The sequence below is a fragment of the Scyliorhinus canicula genome, chromosome 12, assembly GCF_902713615.1.
Source record: "Scyliorhinus canicula chromosome 12, sScyCan1.1, whole genome shotgun sequence".
NCBI lineage: Eukaryota > Metazoa > Chordata > Chondrichthyes > Carcharhiniformes > Scyliorhinidae > Scyliorhinus > Scyliorhinus canicula.
In genome coordinates this window covers 157464039-157487833 of record NC_052157.1, presented here as the reverse complement: position 1 = coordinate 157487833, position 23795 = coordinate 157464039, and the positions used below count along the sequence as shown (strand labels likewise).

The 23795-nt window shown below is 44.7% G+C and overlaps 1 protein-coding gene across 5 annotated transcripts in view; it reads right to left on the bottom strand.

Moving 5' to 3' along the window:
* med13a (mediator complex subunit 13a) overlaps positions 1 to 23795 on the bottom strand; it is a 213345-nt gene that overhangs the window by 13004 nt on the left and 176546 nt on the right. For all 5 annotated transcript variants that reach the window (XR_005462660.1, XM_038814673.1, XM_038814674.1 and 2 more), the window contains exons 24-30: positions 22923 to 23146; positions 19568 to 19710; positions 15596 to 15754; positions 12667 to 12825; positions 9461 to 9588; positions 6018 to 6179; positions 5052 to 5152 (exon numbers count right to left, since the gene is read on the bottom strand). Coding sequence is in view for 4 of the 5 variants with exons in the window: in XM_038814673.1 (XP_038670601.1) it covers positions 5052 to 5152; positions 6018 to 6179; positions 9461 to 9588; positions 12667 to 12825; positions 15596 to 15754; positions 19568 to 19710; positions 22923 to 23146 (1076 nt within the window). In the remaining variant the exon portion in view is untranslated. The remainder of the gene's footprint in view (positions 1 to 5051; positions 5153 to 6017; positions 6180 to 9460; positions 9589 to 12666; positions 12826 to 15595; positions 15755 to 19567; positions 19711 to 22922; positions 23147 to 23795) is intronic.

Sequence of the window (23795 nt, the reverse complement as noted above, 5' to 3'; positions counted from 1 at the left end):
GAGTGCGGAGGTGGCTAAGTGGCGGTCCGAGTTTAATCGGACGAAGGAGGTGCTCCATAAGAAGAAAATAAAATTTGGAATGTTGCAGCCTGCGCGCTTGTGGGTAACTTATTTGGAGCGGCATTACTATTTTGATTCCCCGGAGGAGGCCTGGGCCTTTGTGCAGACGGAGAAGGCGGGAGTTTCCGGGGTCAGCAGAAGTTAGCTGGCCCACGGAAGTACAAAAGTACAATGGAGGACGGGTTACGGCTAGGAGGGTTCCTAGCCTTGGGGGGGGGATACCAGGCTGCTGCTGGCAGGGTCAGGAAGGAGCTGGTGTGGGCCGGAGGGACAGAGGTGAGGTGCTGTCGCCGTGGGGACTGGGTCGGGCGGGGGGTGCTGGCCTGGGGCGGGCAGTCGACGGGCTTTGGCTAGTCGGCGGGGGAGGGGGGCGAGATGCCCCCTGATCCGGTTGGTCACCTGGAATGTGAGAGGATTGAATGGGCCGGTGAAGCGGTCTAGGGTACTTGCTCATCTGAGGGGGTAATGCTTCAGGAGACCCACCTGAAGATGGTGGACCAGGTCCGTCTGAGGAAGGGGTGGGTGGGGCAGGTTTTCCACTCCGGGTTGGATGTGAAGAACCGGGGGGGGGGGGGCGCGCGTGGTGGGGAAAAATGTGTCATTTGAGGCGTCTGAGGTGGTGGTGGATAAGAGGGGTAGGTTTGTTATGGTAAGGGGCTACAGGGAGAGAAGGTGCTACTTGTTAATGTGTATGCCCCAAATTGGGATGATGCGGGCTTTATGAGGCGTATGCTGGGACGTGTCCCAGATCTAGAGGCGGGAGGTCTGATGATGGATGGGGACTTCAATACGGTGTTGGATCCTTCACTGGATCAGTCCAGTTCAAGGACGGGTAGGAGGCCGGCGGCGGCCAAGGTGCTGAGGGGGTTTATGGACCAGATGGGAGTGGTGGATCCATGGAGGTTTGTGATGCCGAGGGCACGGGAGTATTCCTTTTTCTCCCATGTACATAGGGTTTATTCTCGGATAGACTTCTTCGTGGTGAGTAGGGGACTGATTCAGAGAGTGGAGGAGGCCGAGTATTCGGCCATTGCAATCTCCGACCACGCTCCGCATTGGATGGATTTGGAGATGGGGGAGGTGCGGGACCAGCGCCTGTTGTGGCGGTTGGATGTGGGGTTGTTGGCGGAGGTGTGCAGAAGGGTCCGGGCAAGTATTGAGGGGTACCTCGAGGCGAATGATACGGGGGAGGTCCGGGTGGGGATGGTCTGGGAAGCCCTGAAGGCAGTGATTCGTGGGTAGCTAATATCCATCCGGGCACACAGGGAGAGGAGTGAGAGGGATAGACTGGAGGGGAAGATCCTGGAGGTAGATAGGAGGTACGCAGAGGCACCAGAGGAGGGATTGTTGGGGGAGAGGCGCAGCCTACAGGCTAAATTTGATTTGTTGACCACTAGAAAGGCGGAGGCACAGTGGAGGAAGGCACAAGGGGCAGTGTGTGAACATGGTGAAAAGGCGAGTAGGATGCTGGCTCATCAGCTCCGCAAGTGGGATGCGGCTAGGGAAATTGCTGGAGTGAGAGATAAGAGTGGGAATGTGGTGCGTAAGGGGGTAGAGGTAAATGAGGTCTTCAAGGACTTTTACAGGGAACTGTACCGGTCGGAGCCAACGGTAGAGAGGAGGGGAATGGAGTTTTCTCGACGGGCTATCTTTCCCGAAGGTACAGGAGGAGCAGGTGGAGGGGTTGGGGGCGCCGATTGAGCTGGAGGAGCTGGTTAAGGGGATCGGGCAAATGCAGTCAGGGAAGGAGCCGGGGCCGGATGGGTTCCCGGTGGAGTTTTATAAAATGTTTGTGGACCTAGTGGGCCCCCTGTTGGTGCGGACACTTAATTAGGCATGGGGGGGGGGGGGGGGGGGGGAAGAGACTTTGCCCCCGACAATGTCGCGGGCTCTGATTTCTTTAATCTTAAAGAGGGTCAAGGACCCCCAGCAGTGTGGTTCGTACAGGCCCATATCTCTCCTTAATGTGGATGCCAAGGTGCTGGCAAAGATCCTGGCCACCAGGATAGAGGACTGTGTGCCAGGGGTTGTACACGAGGACCAGACAGGGAAGGCAGCTGAACACGAATGTGCGCAGGTTGTTGAATGTCATCATGATGCCGGCGATTGAGGGGGAGGCGGAGATAGTGGTGGCGCTGGATGCGGAGAAGGCCTTCGATAGAGTGGAGTGGGGGTACTTATGGGAGGTGTGGATTTGCAGAAGGGTTTATTAGATGGGTGAGGCTACTGTATGAGGCCCCGATGGCGTGTGTGGCCACGAATGGGAGGAGGTTGGAGTACTTCCGGCTTTACCAAGGGACCAGGCAGGGTTGCCCCCTGTCCCCTTTGTTGTTTGCATTGGCAATCGAACCGTTGGCGATGGCGTTGAGGGATTCAGGAAGGTGGAGGGGTTTGGTGCGGGGTGGGGAGGAACATAGGGTGTCATTGCATGCCGATGACCTGCTACTATATGTGGTGGACCCAGTGGGAGGGATGCCGGGGGTGGTGGAGCTGCTAGCTGAGTTTGGGACCTTTTCAGGCTATAAACTAAATCTAGGCAAGAGTGAGGTGTTTGTGGTGCACCCTGGGGACCAGGAGGAGGGAATAGGTAGGCTGCCACTTAAGAGGGCAGGGGAGAGTTTTAGGTACCTGGGGACTCTTCACAAGCGTGATTTCACCAGACTTGTAGATCAGATGGAGGAGGAGTTCAAAAGGTCGGACATGTTGCCATTGTCGTTGGCGGGGAGGGTGCAGTCCGTCAAAACGACCGTGCTTCCGAGGTTCTTGTTCCTCTTTCAGTGCCTGCCCATCTTCGTCCCCAGGGCCTTCTTTAGGAGGGTGACTAGCAGTACTTTGAGCTTTGTGTCGGCGCATGGGACTCCGAGAGTGAAGAGGGTTTTCCTGGAGCGAGGGAGGGATAGAGGTGGGCTGGCACTGCCCAACCTTTTGGGGTACTATTGGGTGGCCAATGTGTCAATGGTGCGTAAATGGGTGATATGGGGGGGGGGGGGGGGGGGGGGGAAGAATGGAGATGGCGTCTTGTAGAGGTACGAGCCTGGGTGCCTTGGTAACGGCGCCGTTGCCGCTCTCTCCTAAGAGGTATACCACGAGCCCGGTGGTGGCGGCAACCCTAAGAATCTGGGGACAGTGGAGACGGCATGGGGGGGAAACAGGGGGGCTCGATGGAGGCTCCATTAGGTGGAAATCATCGGTTCATCCCGGGGAACACTGATGGGGGATTTAGGGGGTGGTATAGGGTGGGCATCAGTAAATTGAGGGACCTGTTTATTGGCGGGAGGTTTGCGGGCCTGGGGGAATTGGAAGATAAATTTGGGCTCCCCCAAGGGAACATGTTCAGATACTTGCAGGTAAAGGCGTTTGCTAGGCGACAGTGGAGGAATTTCCTTTGCTGCCCTCATGGGGGGCGATGGACAGAGTGCTTTCGGGGATGTGGGTCGGAGATGGGAAGGTGTCTGACATTTATACGGTAATGCAGGAGGTGGAGGAGTCGTCAGTGGAGGAGCTGAAGGCTAAATGGGAGGGGGAACTAGGGGAGCAGATAGAGGATGGGACTTGGGCGGATGCCTTGGAGAACGTTAACTCTTCCTCTTCATGTGCGAGGCTTAGTCTCATCCAATTCAAGGTGCTGCACCGGGCCCACATGTCCGGGACTAGGATGAGTAGGTTCTTTGGGGGTGAGGACAGGTGCACCAGGTGTTCGGGGAGTCCAGCGAATCATGCCCATATGTTCTGGGCATGCCTGGCACTGGAAGAATTCTGGATGGGGGTGGCGAGGACGGTGTCGAGGGTGGTTGGATCCAGGGTCAAACCAGGTTGGGGACTCGCGATTTTTGGAGTTGCGGCGGAGCCGGGAGTGCAGGAGGCGAAAGAGGCCGGTGCTTTGGCCTCTGCGTCCCTAGTAGCCCGGCGGAGGATCTTGCTGCAGTGGAAGGATGCGAGGCCCCCAAGTGCGGAGACCTGGATCAGTGACATGGCGGGATTTATAAAACTGGAGGGGGTCAAATTTGCCCTGAGAGGATCAGTACATGGGTTCTATAAACGGTGGCAGCCTTTTCTGGACTTTCTGACTCAAAGATAGCTATCTTGGTCAATAGCAGCAGCAACCCGGGGGGGTGATCTTTATTTTTTCTATGGTTATTTAACTAAATATTGTGTTAATTTAATTTGTTGTTAATATGTTTTGTTGTTCATTGAGGTTGGGCGAATGTTTATGTTATTGTTGGTATTTTATTGCTGTTCGTTGTTGTTATATAAATACAAAATTTTTCAATAAAAAATTTTTTTTTTTTTAAAAAGAGGGATATGTGTGTAATGTCATCCCAACTGAATGGAAGAAAGCCACGGGAATGTGTAACTTTGATGGGAATGTACAGTCAAGACAATCCGAAATGTTCTGTAATGTTTATTATAGATTTTATGAATAAAGTTATATTTTGAGGGGAAAACTAGTCCGCACAAACAAGGACCAGACAGAACGGCACTTGTGGGGTCCCCAAGGGGATTGGAGGCCCCCCAGCTGCATGCCCTTTGGGCAGGTTGGTGCCCTGGCACTGCTGGTGCCACCTGGGCACCCTGGCAGTGCCAGTCTTGCACTGCCACTGTGCCACACTGACATTGTCTGCATGTGTGCGATTGGCAGCCGTGTGTTGAGGCTGGGGGAGGTCAGAGATGTTTTGGTGGCCTCGGAGATTGAGCTGCCGTTTTCACTACAACGGGGAGTTCCGGTGAGCGTAACTCCCAATTGTAAAAACAGGCCTGTGTGCAGCCTCAGCCGCGCATTCCACGTTTAGACCCCTTATTCAAAGCGAGGCGTGTTGAATAGCCACGTTTCTCGGCACTGCGGGTGCCCCGTAACACGTGGCAAAACACGCTCATCCAGGAACTCTGTTCCCTTTTGAGAAGATCAGGCCCGTACAAACTCAAGAATGTCTGCCAGACAAACTACACCCTCCAAATTACTTTTAATTCCAGAATAATGCGGCATCCCATACCTGAGCACATCAGAGGTCTGGTTTGAATCAAGTGGGTGGGAGTGCTTACTATGAAGCAACTCATCCGAATGCACTGAAGGCACATGGAGGTGCAACGAGGCCTGAAAGCCAAGAAGAAATTAAAGTCCTGTAAATTTTCACATGATCTACATCAACGCGTTACTGCATTACTATACCTTCCACTAGATGGCAGCAGTGATTGCCAGAAAATCATTCCTAGTCATTACAGTGATAGGTGCAACATTTATTTTAATATTAGAGATTTCAACATAAGTTACTAATTAGTCCTTTAGTTTCATTAACTATTCAAATTAAATTCTAAGATTCCAGTTTAAAAGTTTAATTCCTCCACCATCAAGCTTTAGAGCACACTAGCCAGGAAATTATATGGTATCTCTCTTTGCTGAGATACCAAAAAGCAAAATACTTGCACTCCACCTATTGCATCATTCCTCAAGAGGTGTTCAAGGTGAAATCTCATGCTCTTTGTTCATTCCAAAACGAGAGATCATTACCTGGCCCCTTCCTTTGGGAGGATTTCACCACAACATATGTACCACCCAGGCAACTCTGCCTACTCACTTTTTTCACCCTTAATCAACTTGATTATTGTTCCAAACTTTTGAACAATGAAAACTGAACTGCATAAGGAGGGGTTAATTACAAAACAATAGTTATAAGGAACACGATTTATTAGCAGATTTCAAAAGTTGTGTTCTCAAAAGAAAAATACACTCCTAGCAATAAGCCTCTAGGGGATAAAAATACATATTTTATTTAGTAGTTAACCAGGGATGCGAGTCCACAATGGCGAACAACTTACTGCTCCACACTAACTAGCAGCAAGTGCCATGTGAATAGTCCACAAGGTTTAATGGTAAATTACTGCACAGTTCAAACTGACTTTCAAACTCTTACCCCAAGTTTCCACAAAAAAAGCTCCTTGCAGAAAGTGGCTTGGTTTACCTTGAGGAAAAGCGGACATTGGTTCTGTGCTTGAGGGCAGGCCGACCAAAACCAGTCAGGAAGTGGCCCAGCCTTAGCTGTCGAGACAAAATAGCCTAATGCCAGGGGCTGCTGCAAAATGGTTACTTCATCATGGGATTCCTGCCGGTCTGTGCACTGGCCCTGAAAAATTAAAAACAACAAATTAGTTCTGATAATTGACAGATTGCAGCAGTTCATTTGTGGTCATTGCTACTTTATAGGATGAAGTGGCTATGTTAGGTTTTCAAACAAGTGAATAATTCTGGGTAAAATGTCTGTACAATTGAGTAGAGCAGAAAGCAGAATAGAATTTTCACTGTCCATCCCTCAAGAAAGTTGTGAAGATTGTTTCTTATTCAATGACGTGGGCATCACTGGCTGGCACAGCATTTTTGCCCATCCCCAATTGCCTTTGAACCGAGTGGCTGGTTAGGTCATTTCAGAGAGCTATTAAAAGTGAATCACATTGCTGTGGATCACATGTAGGCCAGGCCAGCAGAGGGTGGCAAAATTCCCTCCCTCAAGGAGATTTGGTTTCATGGTTATCATTAGACATTTAATTCCAGATTTTTATTCAATTCAAATTAACCTTCTGCACATGGTGGGATTTGAACCCAATCCCCAGAGCATCACGCTGGGTGTCAGGATAATAGGTCCAGTGATAATCCCATTTTGCCATCAACCCCCCCCCCCCCCCCCCCCCCCCCCCACACACACACACACACACACACACACAAAGTGCTTTTAGGATGAAGATAGGGAGTTCTAGAATTATGACCCAGGAATGATGAAGGAGCACAGTAGCACAGTGGGTGCAGCACGGTAGCACAGTTGCTACAGCTCCAAGGTCCCATGTTCAATTCCCCGCTTGGGTCACTGTTGTGCAGAGTCTGCACGTTCTCACCGTGTGTGCGGGGGTTTCCTCCGGGTGCTCTGGTTTCCTCCCACAGTCCCAACGATGTGCAGGTTAGGTGAATTGGCTACGCTAAATTGCCCTTAGTGTCCATAAAGGTACAATGGGGTTACTTGGTTATGGGGATAGGGTGGAGGCATGGGCTTGGGTAGGGTGTTCTTTCCCAGGGCCGGTGAGGACTTGATGGGCCGAATGGCCTCCTTCTGCACTGTAAATTCTATGATTCTATGAGCAGTGATATACATCCAAGTGAGTTGGTGTGACTTGGGGTGAGGGGGTTAGGTGACGATGGGTGTTCCCCTATCTTTGTCCCTCTGGGTGACTGAAGTCATCGGTTTTGGAGGTGCTGCTGAGAAAATCTTGTTCAGTTGCTGCACCACATCCTGTAGACTTTACAGCAACCAAATGCAGCAATGGTAGAACAAATGGCTGCTTAAGATGGGACCAGATAAATCAGGAGGTAGGGGCATGGTGGTTGTCACTGAACTAGTAATCCAGAGACCCAGGGCAATGCTCTGGGGATCCGGGTTCAAAGTCTGCCATAGCAGATGGGGCAATTTGAATTCAACAAAAATCTGGAATTAATAAGTCTAATGATGACCGAGACCATTGTTGCTTGTTGCAAAAACTCATTTAGTTCACTATTGCCCTTTCGGGTCAGAAATCTGCCGCGCTTACCTGGTCTGGCCTACATGACTCCAGATTCACAGCAACGCGGTTAACTCTTATCTGCTCCCCTCAAGGGGGATTAGGAATGGAGAATAAATGCTGGCCCAGCCAGTGACACCAACGTCCCATAAACAAATAAAAAACATAACTGGGACACAAACTTCGAATTTTACAGATCAGCTATCCACGAGCCAATTCCTTTAAGAAGAACCTCTCCATAAGCCCTACTTTACTTACATACACTCTGATATTTTCACACTACATGTAAATCATTATAAATTGTGAAGTGACTTTAAAAAGAATGAAATGGAAACAAAAAGATTGGTGATGGACAAATGCAATATTTTTGCAACTGTCACAATCATGCTCTTCAGCCACGTTTTGTTGTTTCTTTCAAAACATGACCCCAGAGTATGAAATTGCACAAGTAATCTGAAAGCATGAGAAATTTGTTGTCAGAGTTTCAAACTTTTTCATGAGCCATACACAAAGGAGCTAGAACATGAGAAAGGGTATTAAACATGGCCTACAAAAATCCAACATCTTAAGGGAATGAAAGACTTGGAGGTTTCCGGTGGAATGCTTGTGGTATTCGGAATGAAAAAGGTTCCACTCCTGGCAGATTTCCACTATCTCCTTGTTAACATACAGACCCAGATCTCTAGTTAGCTGAAATTTTGCCCACGGCAATTTAATCACACTGGAATTTGGCAGCTGTTACAATCTTCTGATGCCATTAAATGTCAGGATACATCGTGGATCCATGGAAAAAAAGGCAAACTGGAAGCAAGGGAGGGGGTCAGAGAAAGGGAAATGGAGATGATTGCAAGGAAACCCAAAAGAATTTGTGCTTCTCTGCCTTGAAAAAAAGCCATGATGTGGAGATGCCGGCGTTGGACTGCGGTGAGCACAGTAAGAAGTCTTACAACACCAGGTTAAAGTCCAACAGGTTTGTTTCAAACACGAGCTTTCGGAGCGCAACTCCTTCCTCAGGTGATTCACCTGAGGAAGGAGCTGCGCGCCGAAAGCTCGTGTTTGAAACAAACCTGTTGGACTTTAACCTGGTGTTGTAAGACCTCTTACTTGAAAAAAAGCAAGAAAGACGATGTTATATGAAAAGGGTACATCCAGAATAATGACACTGCCTGTATTATTAAGAGGCAGAGTCAAATAGAAACACTGCAAATTATGGATCGTCAGCAAGAAGCTAATCTTTTCACAAAGGTTAATCAAAACCATTTTGATTGTCTTAAAACCCCATCTGGTTCAGTAATATCCTCTGGAGAAGGAAATCTACTACCTTTACCTGATCTGGTCTTCAGACTCCTTTCCCATAGCAATGTGGTTGACTCTCAAAAAAAAAAGCCCTATGAAATGGAGGACAGTTAGGGATGGGCAATAAATGCAGGCCTAACCAGTGATGCCCACATGCCGCAAGTATTTATTCTTTTTTTTTTAAATGTGGAAAGCTCCTCCAGGCAGGGTGGGGTAGAGCAAAACTTTGGAATTATTTAAGAAACACATATTATTGGGGAAGAGAAGAGAAAGGCGGCAGATTCTTGATGAATGAACACTCAACAGCACTGTGCGTGCACCTACATCTCAAGAGACTGCGGCAGTTGATGGCGGCAGCTCAGCACTACCTTCTCAGGGGCAACTCAGGATGGGCAATAAATGTTGGCCAAGTCAGTGATGCCACATCCCCCAAGCTAAAAACAAAAAATGCACCAAATAATTTTTCTTCTGTATCCAATAAAGTGACTTACAGAAGCATAGGCTGAAATTTTTTTATTTTTTTTTTAAATAGGGTGGAACGAATGTGATGACGGAACATCCTCACCTTGCCAGTGTCACCACCGTGTGGGTAATGAGAGCCTGGAGAATGTACCGGCGATGTGGATGGAGATGCTGGCAGGTTAATTATGAGATCATCATCTGGGTCCAGTAGTTCAAAGATCCCCATTTCCTCTGCAAATCAAATCAAAGGGAGTTAGGTCAGAGGAGTACAAGATTCAAAAACAAAATGATCAGCATTATCTGTGTGACCTGTTGCAGCAATCTACTCGGCAGTGAAAGTTTTCAGTTACTAGAAACTTGAAGTGACACCACTTCATTCATCCCAGACCAATTTTTAAAAAGTAGATCAAAGACAGATGGGCCAGTGTGAAGTTCAGTTTAGTTATCACCAGCAGGATGTGGGTAAATAGTTCAAAGCAACACAAGATTTTCCAAATACAAACAGAAAATTCTAGGAAAACTCAGCAGGTCAAGAAAAAGAATTAACATTCAAACTCCGTATGACTCTTCTCCAACATCAATTATCAATCTCCAAGAATTCATCAATCATCAGAGGTATATGCAGAGGATTACAGCATTTGCAAGAGCCACTTCTTAAATGCTGCATTATATAATATGTAGGTAGACAGGCAGAATTGTTGGCAGAGAAGAAACAAAGAGTAGGGATTAATGGGTCTTTTTCAAATTGGCAGGCAGTAACTAATGGGGTGCCACAGGGATCGGTGCTGGGACCCCAGCTATTCACAATATATATTAAGGATTTATGAGAACACAAAATGTAACATCTCAAAGTTTGCAGATGATACCATCTGGTGATACCATCTGGTGGGAGGGTGAACTGTGACGAAGATGCAGGGATCCTACAGCATGATCTAGACAGGTTGGGCGAGTGGGCAAATCAATGGAAGATGCAGTATAATTTGGATAAGTGCGAGGTTATTCACTTTGGAAGCAAAAAAACAGGAAGGCAGATTACTACCTGAATGGTTGTAAATTGGGAGAGGGGAGTGTGCAGCTTGTCCTTGTGCACCAATCGCTGAAGATGCAGCAGGCAGTAAAGAAGGCTAATGGATTTTTGGCCTTTGTTGCGAGAGGTTTCGCGTACAGGAGCAGGAATGTGCTGTTGCAATTATACAGTAAGAAGTCTTACAACACCAGGTTAAAGTCCAACAGGTTTGTTTCAAACACGAGCTTTCGGAGCACGGCTCCTTCTTCAGGTGAATGAAGCCGTGCTCCGAAAGCTCGTGTTTGAAACAAACCTGTTGGACTTTAACCTGGTGTTGTAAGACTTCTTACTGTGCTCACCCCAGTCCAACGCCGGCATCTCCACATCATGGCAATTATACAGAGCCTTCGTGAGGCCACACTTGGAATATCATGTGCCGTTTTTTTTCTCCTTTTCTGAGGAAGGTGTGCACTCTCAAGGGAGTGCAGCGAAGGTTTACCAGACCGATTCCAGGGATAGCGAGACTGTCATATGAGGAGAGATTGACTAGGTTAGGATTGTTCTCGCTGGAGTTCAGAAGAATGAGAGGAGGGGATCTCAACAGACTCATAAAATTCTAACAGGACTAGACAGAGTAGATGCAGGGAGGATGTTCCCGATAGTGGGTCTGTCCAGAACCAGGGGTAACAGTTTGAGGATTCACCCTTTGGACAGAGATGAGGAGACATTTCTTCAGACAAAGAGTGGTGAGCCTGTGGAATTCATTACCACAGGAAGTAGTCGATGCTAAAACATGGAATATATTCAAGAGGCGGCTAGATATAGCAGTTGGGGCAAATGGGATCCAAGGTTATGGGGGGAAAGCAGGATTGGACTACTGAGTTGGATGATCAGCCATGATCGTGATAAATGGCGGAGCAGGCTCCAAGGGCCAAAAGGCCTCCTCCTATCTTTATGTATCTATGTTCCTGCCCTCACAACACGCTCTCCAATTCATCCTGGGGGAGTGCAAATTCACATTTTCCCCTATCCTATCCAAAGCAGCCCCTCGGTATCTCTCCACAAGTAAATATTCTTCATATGCAGGTGTATCAAATTAGCAAAAGGGCAAGCAACCATTCATCCATCAAATATCCAGTCGACGTGGGAACATTTGTTGAATTTTTCCATCCTTAGCCCACAAACCAAACAGTAAAATCCCAAATTCGGCAGGCTAAACCTTGGGCCTAGTCTATGCAAGTTAGAATACCAGATGGTCCTTTAACACATTATGTCACTCGCAGTAGAAACTGAGCAAATGCAGATTTTCACTAATCTATAGCAGACTGCCAATCTATGGGCAGGGTGTTATGTTGCAGCGTATGATCGTCGTCCCACATCAGCTATCAGCTCAGGGTATGGGGGGGGGGGGGGGGGGGGGGGCACGGCAGCACAAATAATTTGAGAGTCCAGAGGCTTGTATAAACTGCTAAAGTTTCACCTTCTTAATTCATTAACTATTAAAGACCTTTGTTCACGTTCCCACCAGGTATTCCCTCTTAAGTACCATTATTTTTCCACTTCAATTGAATACACCATAAAATCATTTGACCAGGTATTCACATGTGCATTGCCACTAGAATTCACGGAGCAGGAATCCTAGCCAATCATCCCTGGTTTAGCGGTGGGCTAAACAGCTGGCTTGTAATGCAGAACACGGGCAGCAGCGCGGGTTCAATTCCCATACTGGCCTTCCTGAACAGGCACCGTAATGTGGCGACTAGGGGCTTTTCACAGTAACCTCATTGAAGCCTACTTGTAACAATAAGCGATTATTATTATTATTATAGTTCAGGGGCACTGAATACAAGCATGGTTCTGGTTTTTCATCCACCACAAACTATGATGTATTGAAGCCAAAGGTACCACCCCTGCCATTACAACAGCTAGCTGCAACAAGCTAACAAGGATCAGATACTGAACCCAGCGCCTCCCTGGATATGAAGAGCTGAACTAGTTATTAGTTTAACTCATGGAGCTGCTGCAGCCGCCAAGGAAAAAGGAAGAAGAAAAGGCCATTAAGTCAGTTTCTGCTTCAGGATCAATCCAACCATTTAAAAATAAAATATCAATCTAAACCCATATTCAGCTACTCACTGCTGAATCAGGAACTTGTGTACCAAATGAACCACCAACAAATAGACAGAGTCCTTGGTGCATTCCATTCGACAGATCCGAAACAAGAACAAGAGTTTATGCCTTAATGGAAATGCACTGTGGGAATCCAACGGATGCTAGGACGACAGACAACACAACATACTAACCAACATTTATTTCGTAGCTCCCAGTTGGCACCTGCACCATGGCGGAGGTAGGGAACACGAGGATGTGAGTGCACGATGTATCCTGTGGAGTACTCAGCTGTGACGTCTGCATATTGAGAGATGTGCCACGACCAAACACCGATCCAACGGACACAGAGTCTGCAGCAACGTTTAAAAAAAACTTAGTCATAAACTATAACATTTCAAAATAAAGATTTTCTGTTAAGTACTCAACAACAGACCAAACAAGTTTATTTCTAATGACTTCAGGATATGAATATCCAGTTCAAAAGAATTTTCAGCTCTTTGATGCAACTAATTGGCTCATATGGTTCACACCAGTGTTCAACTTGGAAAAAGTTGAAAAAGATTATTTGCTGATAGCTTACCAGAGAGTTCTGCAACACATTTGCTCTTCATGTGGAATTAAAATACTCTCTGAACCCCTGATTTTAATTACCAAAACTGGAAAGATTTAACAATTTCCAAATTATGCACTCATTCTGCTGTAAAATGTAGGCAATAATTTGTCAATGCTGAAGACTTCATGGCACTATTTGGAAAAAAGAGCACTGTCTTCTCCCAGCATCTTGCCCAACATTCCTGCTTTAATCACTAAAAACGAGTCATCGCTCAAGTCACTGTTTCCCAGACACTGTCATTATATAATGGCTGCTTCCATTAACAATAACTGCACTTCAAAAACAAATTACTCTTCAGATGTTTTGAAACATGATAGGGTTCTCCAATAAACAAGAATTTCTCAAATACATTTATTTTTAGTATATATAATTTAGATGTTTTCTCGGAGTTTGTTCCTGTACACAAAGCACAGCAAAATTCAGCTTCTGTCTTCCAGACAAAGTTGCTTCAGATCCACTCTACGTTACTGTATTTTAGATTACTGCCGTGCCCAATGAAGATAAGTGGAACATTTTAATGTAGAAATTAACAGTATAACACAGATTATCTGCATGCCAAGTTTGCACAGTCACACTCCCAATGTTTGCCAATTATTTTGCATCTTCAAATAGCATCTTCAGAGCAACAGTCTGTACAGATAGGAAGAGATTAACTTGCTCTCGGGCAGACTCAAGCTGATTAATCTAACAATAAATACCACTGTTTAACATTGAAGTTGACAGTCAATAAACTAAAACCCTACTTTGGAGGGGTTCAGTATCTTCAATCACAATAGGAGAACATCCTTAACGTTTCATGATTCCCTACTGCTGGCCAAAACTTTCAGTAGTGGCTATATGGGGCAAGAAATAGGAAGCAACAGCCCAGAGTGACTTATTCACCCCTTTTCAGTGTGAAGAGGTTACTTTTCCAGTCTCATATCCCCATAACAGTGAAGGAAAAGCAGAAAACGGTAAATGACAGATGCAACTAAAATCTACCAGAACATGCTGCCCATAGTTGGACAAAAATACTGTTCAGCATAAAGTCATTCTCAATTTAATTTTAATATATAGCTTAGTAGCATAGTTCCTGATTATTTTTGATGACACTAAACTGCTTCACCAAAATGTTTTTAAAAAATATTTCTTCACAAGATGTAGGCATTGCTGACAAAGCAACAATTATCACCCATTCTTAGCTGTCCTGAGAAAGTAGTGATGAGCCTTCTGCTTGAAAGCTCTAATCCACATGCTACTGGTACCCCCAATAGTGTTATGCAGAAAATCCCAGGTTTTTGACTCGGCAACAACAATGCATTCAAGTCACAACGATACAAGAGCTGGAAGGGAACTTGGAGGTGATGATGTTTGGGATTGGGCTTTTCTTGTGCTTCTCTGAAGCATCACGACTGGGAAGTGCTGTTCACATAAGCGTAGTGAGTGCTATATGATCCTGTAGATTGGAAGTATATACTGCAGCAAGTTTGCCAAGTTGGAGGAGATGGTTTTCCTCCACAATTGACGCACAGTAGTAGCAGTGTACACCATCTACAAGATGCACTGCAGCAACTCACCAAGACTCCTTTGGCAGCACCTTCCAAACCTGTGACCTCTACCACCTAGATGGTAACACTACCACCTGCATGTTCCCCTCCAAGTCACTCACCATCCTGACTTGGGTCTATATTGCCGTTCCTTTCCTGTCACTGGGTCAAAATCCTGAAAGGTCCATCCTAATAAAGAGTGTAACCTACACCACATGTACTGCAGCAGTTCACAAATTCAAGAAAGTGGCAAAGACAATTTGAAAGGGCAATAAATGCTGATTTAGCCAATAAATCTACTCATCTGTACTGACACATGAAAGGCACCTGACCTACCTGTCATGTCCTGCCACTTTTAAGGATTTGTGTATATGGACACTAAGGTCTCTTTGCCCATCTATACATTTCAAAATAGGTATTATTCATAATTTGTCTTTTCATGTTAGTTCTCCCAAAGTATATGACCTCACTAAACATTGATCTCCATCTGCCATGTTTCTGCCCATTTCAACATCCTAAAGTCTAAAGTTATCCTCGTCACTATTTACTATGCAAAGTATAGTAGTGTCGATAAGTGTTAAAATACTGCTCTATACATCAAAGTCTAGGTCATTCATTTATAAAAAAAATTATAAAATTAATGGATCCAAAACTGACCCTTGAAGAACACAACTACAAAACACCTCCCAGTCTGAAAAACATCCATCCAGCAGGTAGAGGTGGTTTAAAAAATGATTAAATGCACAAACATTTCATGTAAAATAATGAAAATAAAATATTTGCCAGACCAGTAGAGTGGCTGTTCAAATGGAGACTTGAGATGTCCAACCAGAATACAGGTATGGCTTGTATTCTTTAACACGTTGATCATTTTTAAGAAACCATACTAACATAAAATCACATCAGTTCATAAATACATGGTGCATCCATTGCAGATTGAAACAGATTACTGAAAAAGTCTGTTCCACGAACTATTCTTACCAGGCATTATCACGAATGATCCCTGGGGCTCCATGGCAACCAAGCAAGCACTAAGGATGCTTGGAGAATCAGCTGCAGAAATACCACACATTCTGCAAGTGTCCTTCAGGTGCCGGCTGAGGGATTGCAAAGTGCGTCGACCAAGCAAGCAACTCCAGTCTGCAAGAAGTGTAAAAGATCAGCATGAGTTGGTGAGACAGCATTATAAGTATGCACTGGATTTTAAAGAACTTTTCTCCTAATGCTTTCCTGATGGCTTTGCCCTGTATCGTGCAACAGCCTAGAAATCACTTTTGAAAACACTGGCAGATAGGTGAATGTAAAACATTTGTGTAATATTCCTTTTTCTTCTACATTATTGTAGCTATTACTGGGCTGATTTAGCTCACTGGGCTAAATCGCTGGCTTTGAAAGCAGACCAAGCAGGCCAGCAGCACAGTTCGATTCCCGTATCAGCCTCCCCGGACAGGCGCCGGAATGTGGCGACTAGGGGCTTTTCACAGTAACTTCATTGAAGCTTACTCGTGACAATAAGCGATTTTCATTTCATTTCATTAATCTCCATTACTCAGTAAAGAAATCTCAAATCAAAGGGCTAAACATTAATCCATTATTCCGGAATTTGTAGGCTCAGGTACAATTGAATTTCCGGTTTCCTCCCACAGTCCAAAGATGTGCGGATTAGGTGCATTGGCCATGAGAAATTGTCCCTTAGCTTCCAGACATGTTATAGGGTTACAGCGATAGGGCGTGGCAGTGGAAATTGGTCAAGTACTCATTCAAAGGGTCGATGCAAACTCAATGGAACTAATGGCCTCCTTCTGCACTGTAGGGATTCTATGGTTATGTTCCCAGTCAGCTGATATCAGTCCCATTACAGCCTCAGTTCACAGATTATAGCAAAAAAAAAAACTGAGTTCCTGCACTTGATCACCATCAAATGAGATCTGCTGGAAGGTACATTTTTAGAAATCAGATGGAAAGAAGATACAACACTCTGCCCTCTAAACTGCCACTTTAATCCAGACATGAACAAGGGCCATTTAATGAAGCCTGCTGATATCTACCAGGAGTTAGCATGCAGGAGAGAAGCGAAAGGGAACAATTGTGGCCTTCTACGCATACAAGGCAAGATGGAATGCAAACAAAATCAGTATCAAAATGGCCCTTGTTCATGTCTGGATTAAAGTGGCAGTTTAGAGGGCAGAGTGTTGTATCTTCTTTCCATCTGATTTCTAAAAATGTACATTCCAGCAGATCTTATTTGATGGTGATCAAGTGCAGGAACTCAGTTTTTTTTTGCTATAATCCGTGAACTGAGGCTGTAATAGGACTGATATCAGCTGACTGGGAACATAACCATAGAATCCCTACAATGCAGAATTTAGAAGGATGAGGGGGGATGGCCTAATCCTGCTCCTAGTTCTTATGTTCTTATGTTCTTATGATAGATAGGAGTGTTTGTTGTATTAGAGTCAGAGTTTCATGGCACGAAAAAAGGCCCTTTGGCCCATTGCACGCACACCGGTCATCAAGCACCTATCTGTTCTAATCCCATTTTCCAGGCTTTGCCAGTAGCCTTGTATGCTAAGGCATTTCAAGTGCTCGTATAAATACTTCTTAAAAGCAGAGGGTTGCTGCCTCTACCACCCTTTCAGGCAATGAGCTCCAGACTCCCACCACTCTGGGTGAAAAGGTTTTTCCTCACATCTCTTCTAAATATCCTGCCCCTGGTTATTGACCCCTCCACTAAGGAGAAAAAGTACCTTCCTGCCCACTATATCTATGTCACTCAATTTTATACACCTCAATCAGGTCCCCCCTGAACCTTGTCTACTCTGGGGAAAACAACACCAGCCTATCCTCTCTCCCTTGATAGATGACATGAACCAGGCCAGGCAACATCCTGGTGAATCTCCTCTGCAGCCTCCTGTGCAATCACTTCCTTCCTATAGTGGTGACCAGAACTGCACACAACACTCCAGCTGAGGCCTAACCAGCAGTTCTCTGGCACCTCTCCTGTCACCAGGGAAGATTTGAAATTTTTGTCAGAACCTCTGCAATTTCCTCCCTTGCCTCCCACATTAACCTGGGATAAATCTCATTTGGTCCCAGGGATTTATCCACTTTTAGATGCATTAAAACTGTTAAACCTCCACCCTCTCAATGTTAAGTCATTCAAGTAAATCACATTGTGTCACCCTGATTTCTATACTTACACCATCCTGTGAATACAGGTGCAGAGTACTCATTTAAAACCTCACCTATCTTCCGGTTCCTCACACAAATTGCCTGATTAGTCACTAATGGGCCCTACTCTTTCCCTGGTCAACCTCCTGCCCTTAATATACTCAAAACACCTTTGGATTTTCCTTTACTTTACCCGGCACTGTTTTTTCATACCCTCTCTTCACTCTTTAATTTATTCCCCTGCACTTTCTCTACTCTTCTTGCACTTCTGCTGTTTTGAGAGCTCAGTATCTGCCATAAGCCCTCTTCACTCTTTAATTTATTCCCCTGCACTTTCTCTACTCTTCTGCTGTTTTGAGAGCTCAGTATCTGCCATAAGCCTCCCTTGTTTTCCTTTATCCAACCCTGGATATGCCTGGACATCCAGGGCTCTCTGGACTGGCTACTCCCACCCTTCATGATCACGTAAACATATTGGCCCAATACTTTTATTTACTTTCTGAATGAATCCCACCTGATCTGACGTAGATTTTCTTACAATTAGCTGCTCCCAGTTAACTTTGGACAAATCCCATCTTATTGAATCTGTTATTGAAATTGCCCCTCCCTCAATTCAGAACCCTAATTTCCGGTCTATCTTTGCCGCTTTCCAGACTACCTCAAATTCTACTGAGCTATGGTCACTGTTTCCAAAATGCTCCCCCACAGTAAGTTCAACCACTTGCCCAGCTTCAATCCCCAAAACTAAATCCAGCAAACCCCATTTCCCTTGTAGGACTGTCTACATATTAGCCTAAAAAGCTCTCCTGGGTGCACTTTAAGAATCCCAGTTAATATTGGGGAAGTTGAAATCCCCTATTACAACCCCATTTTTCTTACAATTTTCAGAGATTTGCCTAAACATCTGCATTCCATTGCTCCCTAATTGTGGGCCTATTGTACACTCGCAGCAATGTGATCACCCTTTTTTGTTCATTTGAGAAATCTATTAAGATATCATCCCTGATAACTGCCGTGATATTCTCCCAAATCAATAATGCCATGCCTCGTCCTCTTTTACTTCCCCTCTATCACGCCTGAAATTTGTATACCCCAGAACGTTCAGCTGCCAGTCCTACCCTTCTTTCAACAAAGTTTCTGCGATTGCAATAATGTCATAATTCCATGTGCTGAAAACAAGCACTCTGAATTAATCAGTCTTGTCCATCAGACTCCTTCCATCAAAATGCAGTTTAGCCTACCAATCCTCCCAGGTGCCTCATCGTATTCCCGGTCTGCTCTGCCCACTGGACCTGCCTGGTTTATCCTCTACATTTGACCCCATCTTCTCATCCATTGTACTGTTACTTTGGATTCCAAAGAGAGTGCTGATCTGAAGCCTAATTACAAGCATTTTGCAATACATAGCTTTCACCCACCAATGACCGAACTCTACTTGGCCCAAAGCTCTCTCTAGTAGTGGAAAAATGCTGTACATTATTACATGATACAACATTCCTCTTATAAAACCGCATATCAGCCAATTTAGTGAGTAATAGCGCAGGTCTGGTAAAATTCTTACATGTATAATACACACACACACATACATATAAAAAACATTTGACTGTTTCATATGCGTCTTTATGAGAATGATCTGCATTAGTCAGTGCACACATCTGGAACCAATACTTCAAGAATGATTTTCCAGTAACATACCAAGAAAACGATTAAATAAATATGCAGTGAGCCAGTTTGTAAGATGTCGCAGGAGTTCATTTGCTTTACTCATCTAAATTGTTTCACCTTTTAACTCTCCATGTCCTATCCTCCCAAGACGTCCAATAACAACCCTCCAGGGTAGTGATGTCATTTGCATGATGCCCAAACACCAGTCCCAGAGTTTTTGCAGACCCATTCTCCGGGGTGAACCTTTCCGCCTTCGAGCCCTGTCAGATGAGACACAAATTACCTCTTTAATAAGAACAAAAAATGTTGGGAACATTCAGTCTGTAAGGAGAGAGAAACAGAGTTAACTTTTCAAGTCAATGGCCATTCTACAAAACTGGAAAATGCTAGAGATGTAACTGGTTGTAAGTACAGAGCCAAGGAAAGGGGGAGGTGAGTACGAACAAAGGGGAAGATATGTGAAAGGCAGGAGGGATTATAAAACAAAAGGGATGATTGTTCAAGATGGTAATGGGACAAACAAAGAAAAAAAATGGGTCTAAAGGTGCGAGCATAAAAAATCATCACCAACACCTACAGTTCAAAAACTGGGAGAGGAGGTTATAATCTGAAATTGTTGAACTCGGCTGTAAAGTACCTAATCAAAAGATGAGGTGCTGTTCCGAGAGATTATGCTGCAATTTACCGGAACAGCGTTGGAAGGCAAGGGCAGAGAGGTTGGAGGAGGAAAATTAAAATTACATACAACCAGAGGTTGAAATTATTTTGAATCTACAAAAAAAAGTAGACAGCCTTGCCAGAGAAAACCTTCTGAAGCCCAGAAGCATCTATGCGAAAGTTTGAACACCTTTGAACAACTTTAAATGAAAAACATCATAGTGCATCAGAGATCCTCTATACTTTTTATTTTTTTAAATAAATTTAGAATACCCAATTCATTTTTTTCCAATTAAGGGGCAATTTAGAGTGGCCAATTCACCTACCCTGCACATCTTTGGGTTGTGGGGGCAAAACCCAGGGAGAATGTGCAAACTCCACACGGACAGTGACTAGTCAGGTCATTTTTTGTCAGTTTAATTGTATTACTGTTGAATAATAAGTTTGTGTGTGTTAAAATTTACAAACCTCAGCCAAGGTCCTCAGGTATTTTAAAATAACATCTAAATTCACTTGTGTTGCAAATCCTGGTCAAATGGAGCTAGAATTGACCACGCACCAGTTTAGGGCGTCATGACAATGGGAAGGCGTCTTGGGAAAGGAAGGGATTTGAATAAAGGACCAGTGCGTCGCTACTAACTACCAGTAACAAAAACTGCCAAGAAAATAGCTCAGGATGAAGCATAAAGGACAATGAGCCTAGGACTTGCCTTCGAGCAGAGCACACAACATGACGATGTCCCATGAAAAGGCAAGAATAGCTATGGCCCATACAGATTCTTGTAGAAGCACCTTTAGTTTGGAGGAACTGAGTGGCATCAAAAGGAGAAGTTGTTCAATTTGGGAACAACTTCATCCAGGCAGAGGAATGAAGTGACAAATCGGGATTGGTTGGGCCTCCATTCAAGGAAGAAATGGAAAGCCTTCATGCTGCTATGGTTGAGTAAGGTGTTGGGTGTCCATGGTGAAAAGGAATTGTTAAGTGCTTGGAAGCTGCAAAATTGGCAAAGGGCATCAGAAGATATGCAAGTGAAAAGAAACTGAAAGTATGAACATACATATTAGCAGTAGGCCACTCAGCCCCTCTTGCCTGCTCTGCCATTTACTAAGATCATGGTTGATCTGACTGCAACCTCAACTCCACATTCCCATCTAGCCCTTATAACCCTTCACCGCCTTGCTTAGCAAGAATCTGTCGACCCTGCTTCAAAAATATTGAAAGACTTTGCTTCCACTGCCTTTTGAGGAAGAGAGAGCTCCAAATATTCAGGATCCTCGAGAGAAAGAAATTCTCCTCATCTTGGTCTTAAATGGGCGACCCTTTATTTTTAAGGGGTAACCCTAGTTCTCGTTTCTCCCACAAGCGGAAACATCCACCTTGTCAAGGCCCCTCAAAAACTTATACAGTTCAGTTAATAGAGTAAAGAGAAGCAGAGACAAGTTCCATGGGGCAAAAATGCATCCACCTCACCCATTTTCATGGCACCTGACTCATACAGATTAAAATAATTCCACGTTTGCTCGTTGCCTGGAATTAGTCGATCTAAAGCAGGGGTGGGCAAACTACGGCCATGCGGCCCACCAAGTCATTAAAAAAAAAAAAAAAAATTTATTTTAAATTTTTTTTTAAGGTTAATGGGGGGGCTGTTGGGTTACTTACTGGTATAGGATGGATACGTTGACTTGAGTAGGGTGATCATTGCTCGGCACAACGTCGAGGGCCGAAGGGCCTGTTCTGTGCTGTACTGTTCTATGTTCTATATGAGGCGCCCAGAATCATAACCGGGTGAAGTAATTATTTTACTTAATATACTATGCGGCCCTTTAAAATTATGAATTTCTGAATGTGGCCCTTGCACGGAAAAGTTTGCCCACCCCTGATCTAAAGACACTATCATTTGCATGAGTTAGCGGGAAAACACCCAGACCCGAGAAAAGTCAAAAGTTAGGTTTGATTATTTTGCGACATTTGGTCAGAAATCCAACAGTTCCAGCCTAGGCTCATAAATAAGGGCCACTTGGGCAAGCTACAAAGGGATCTAACTGGAGCCCATGGAAGAGTAATACCAACTACGAATTAATTCCTTCCTCGAGGTGAAAGAAAAAGGGTACACAAGATGAATAAATCTGAAGATATAAGCAGAACACAGCAGCACACATGAATACCAATTGGCTGAATCACAAAATAGATATGTAGGTACATCGCAACAATTCTCCTCAATACTGACTAACAACAGCACTATCAAATGGGTGAAAAAAAAAACTAGAATCGACGTTAAGAAAGTAATTGGATATCCTAAAAAATGGTTTAATCTTGCTTTTTTTTCTTACCATTCGCCCCGGCCCCCCCACAAATGATTTTTCTGACCATATATTTTTACGTTAGTCCTTCACAAGCAATGCAAAAACCAGATGTTGGCATGGCAAACCACCCAAAAAAATAAATCTTGAAGACTGGTGCAAATCTGCTGCACGATACCTGCACTCAAGGTGGTGCCAACACTTCTTAAGACCACACAGAGGTTTGAGTGTCCTATCAGGGACCTGTTGCAATTGCAAGTACTTTGCACATGACTTTCCATGTGTTACCAGAATATGTCTCTAATGCCTAATTAACTTTATTCAATGTACAGCATCTATATATACTAATCTTTTTCTGTGAAAACAGATTGGGAGGTACACCTGGTCTAAATAGAATTGTCTGTTCATTTCTGTAAACAACTGCCAGTCTGCATTGCTAGCAATTTTAACACTAGCTTTTTGACTAGACTGGGGAATTAGCCTATATTTTGATGTTTTCCAGTTGTCTACATACCTGTTTGGTACATCTACATTAATAACACAGGTTTCCAGCAATTCTCCATAGAGATCTGTACATGTTCCAAGCAACCACCTCTGATCATGTGACAGGCAATAGCCAACAAAAAGAACATTGTACTTCTGGCTAGCCTCTCCAAATGTCTCTCCCAGCTCAGTCTGCTTATCCTTCACTGGAGCCAAGATAAATGGTGGGCTGTAAATCCGTAAATGCTCTGGTCTCTGTAGCAGGAAAAAGAGAAGTTCAGAATTAGGTCACATTTTAAACATTTCAGCTCCACAGTAGTCCACACCTCTTGGTGTGGCACTGATCTATAACGGAGGTCTGAGGCTCTATCCCAGTATTATGCATAATACAGGTTTAATAGATATCTCAAGAGTCAATTGACTTTCCTATGTTTTAACAGGGATTAAAGTTTCACAGGGGATTTACATGTTAAGGACATTCACTCTGGTTATAGGATATATTAGAAAATTACAATTGTCAGTACTTAGGCTGAACCTGCAGGTGGCGCCCAGTAGAATGAGTAGGTACCACTGGGTCTTGAGCTGCACAATAGCATTCAAACCTCCTCAGTACCAGTGAGCCATCAGTGTGACAGTGTCATATGGTAACTGTCTTGACCAGTGGGACTTAAATTGAGATCAGTGGTGAGTGCTGCCAGTTGAGTTGGTGGCATGCTTTGCTGATTTAGATTCCATGCCCAGCCTCTGGTTGGGTATTGGTATCAGCAGGTAAGCATTTTTTTTTTGCTCTTGGTATCTATGGATACCTATGCATTGGCAGTATTAGCAAGATTCCCACTGTGCTCGAATCCAATGGAGATATATTCCAGATCAAAACTTAGTCTTTTCTTGGTAATCTCCGTTT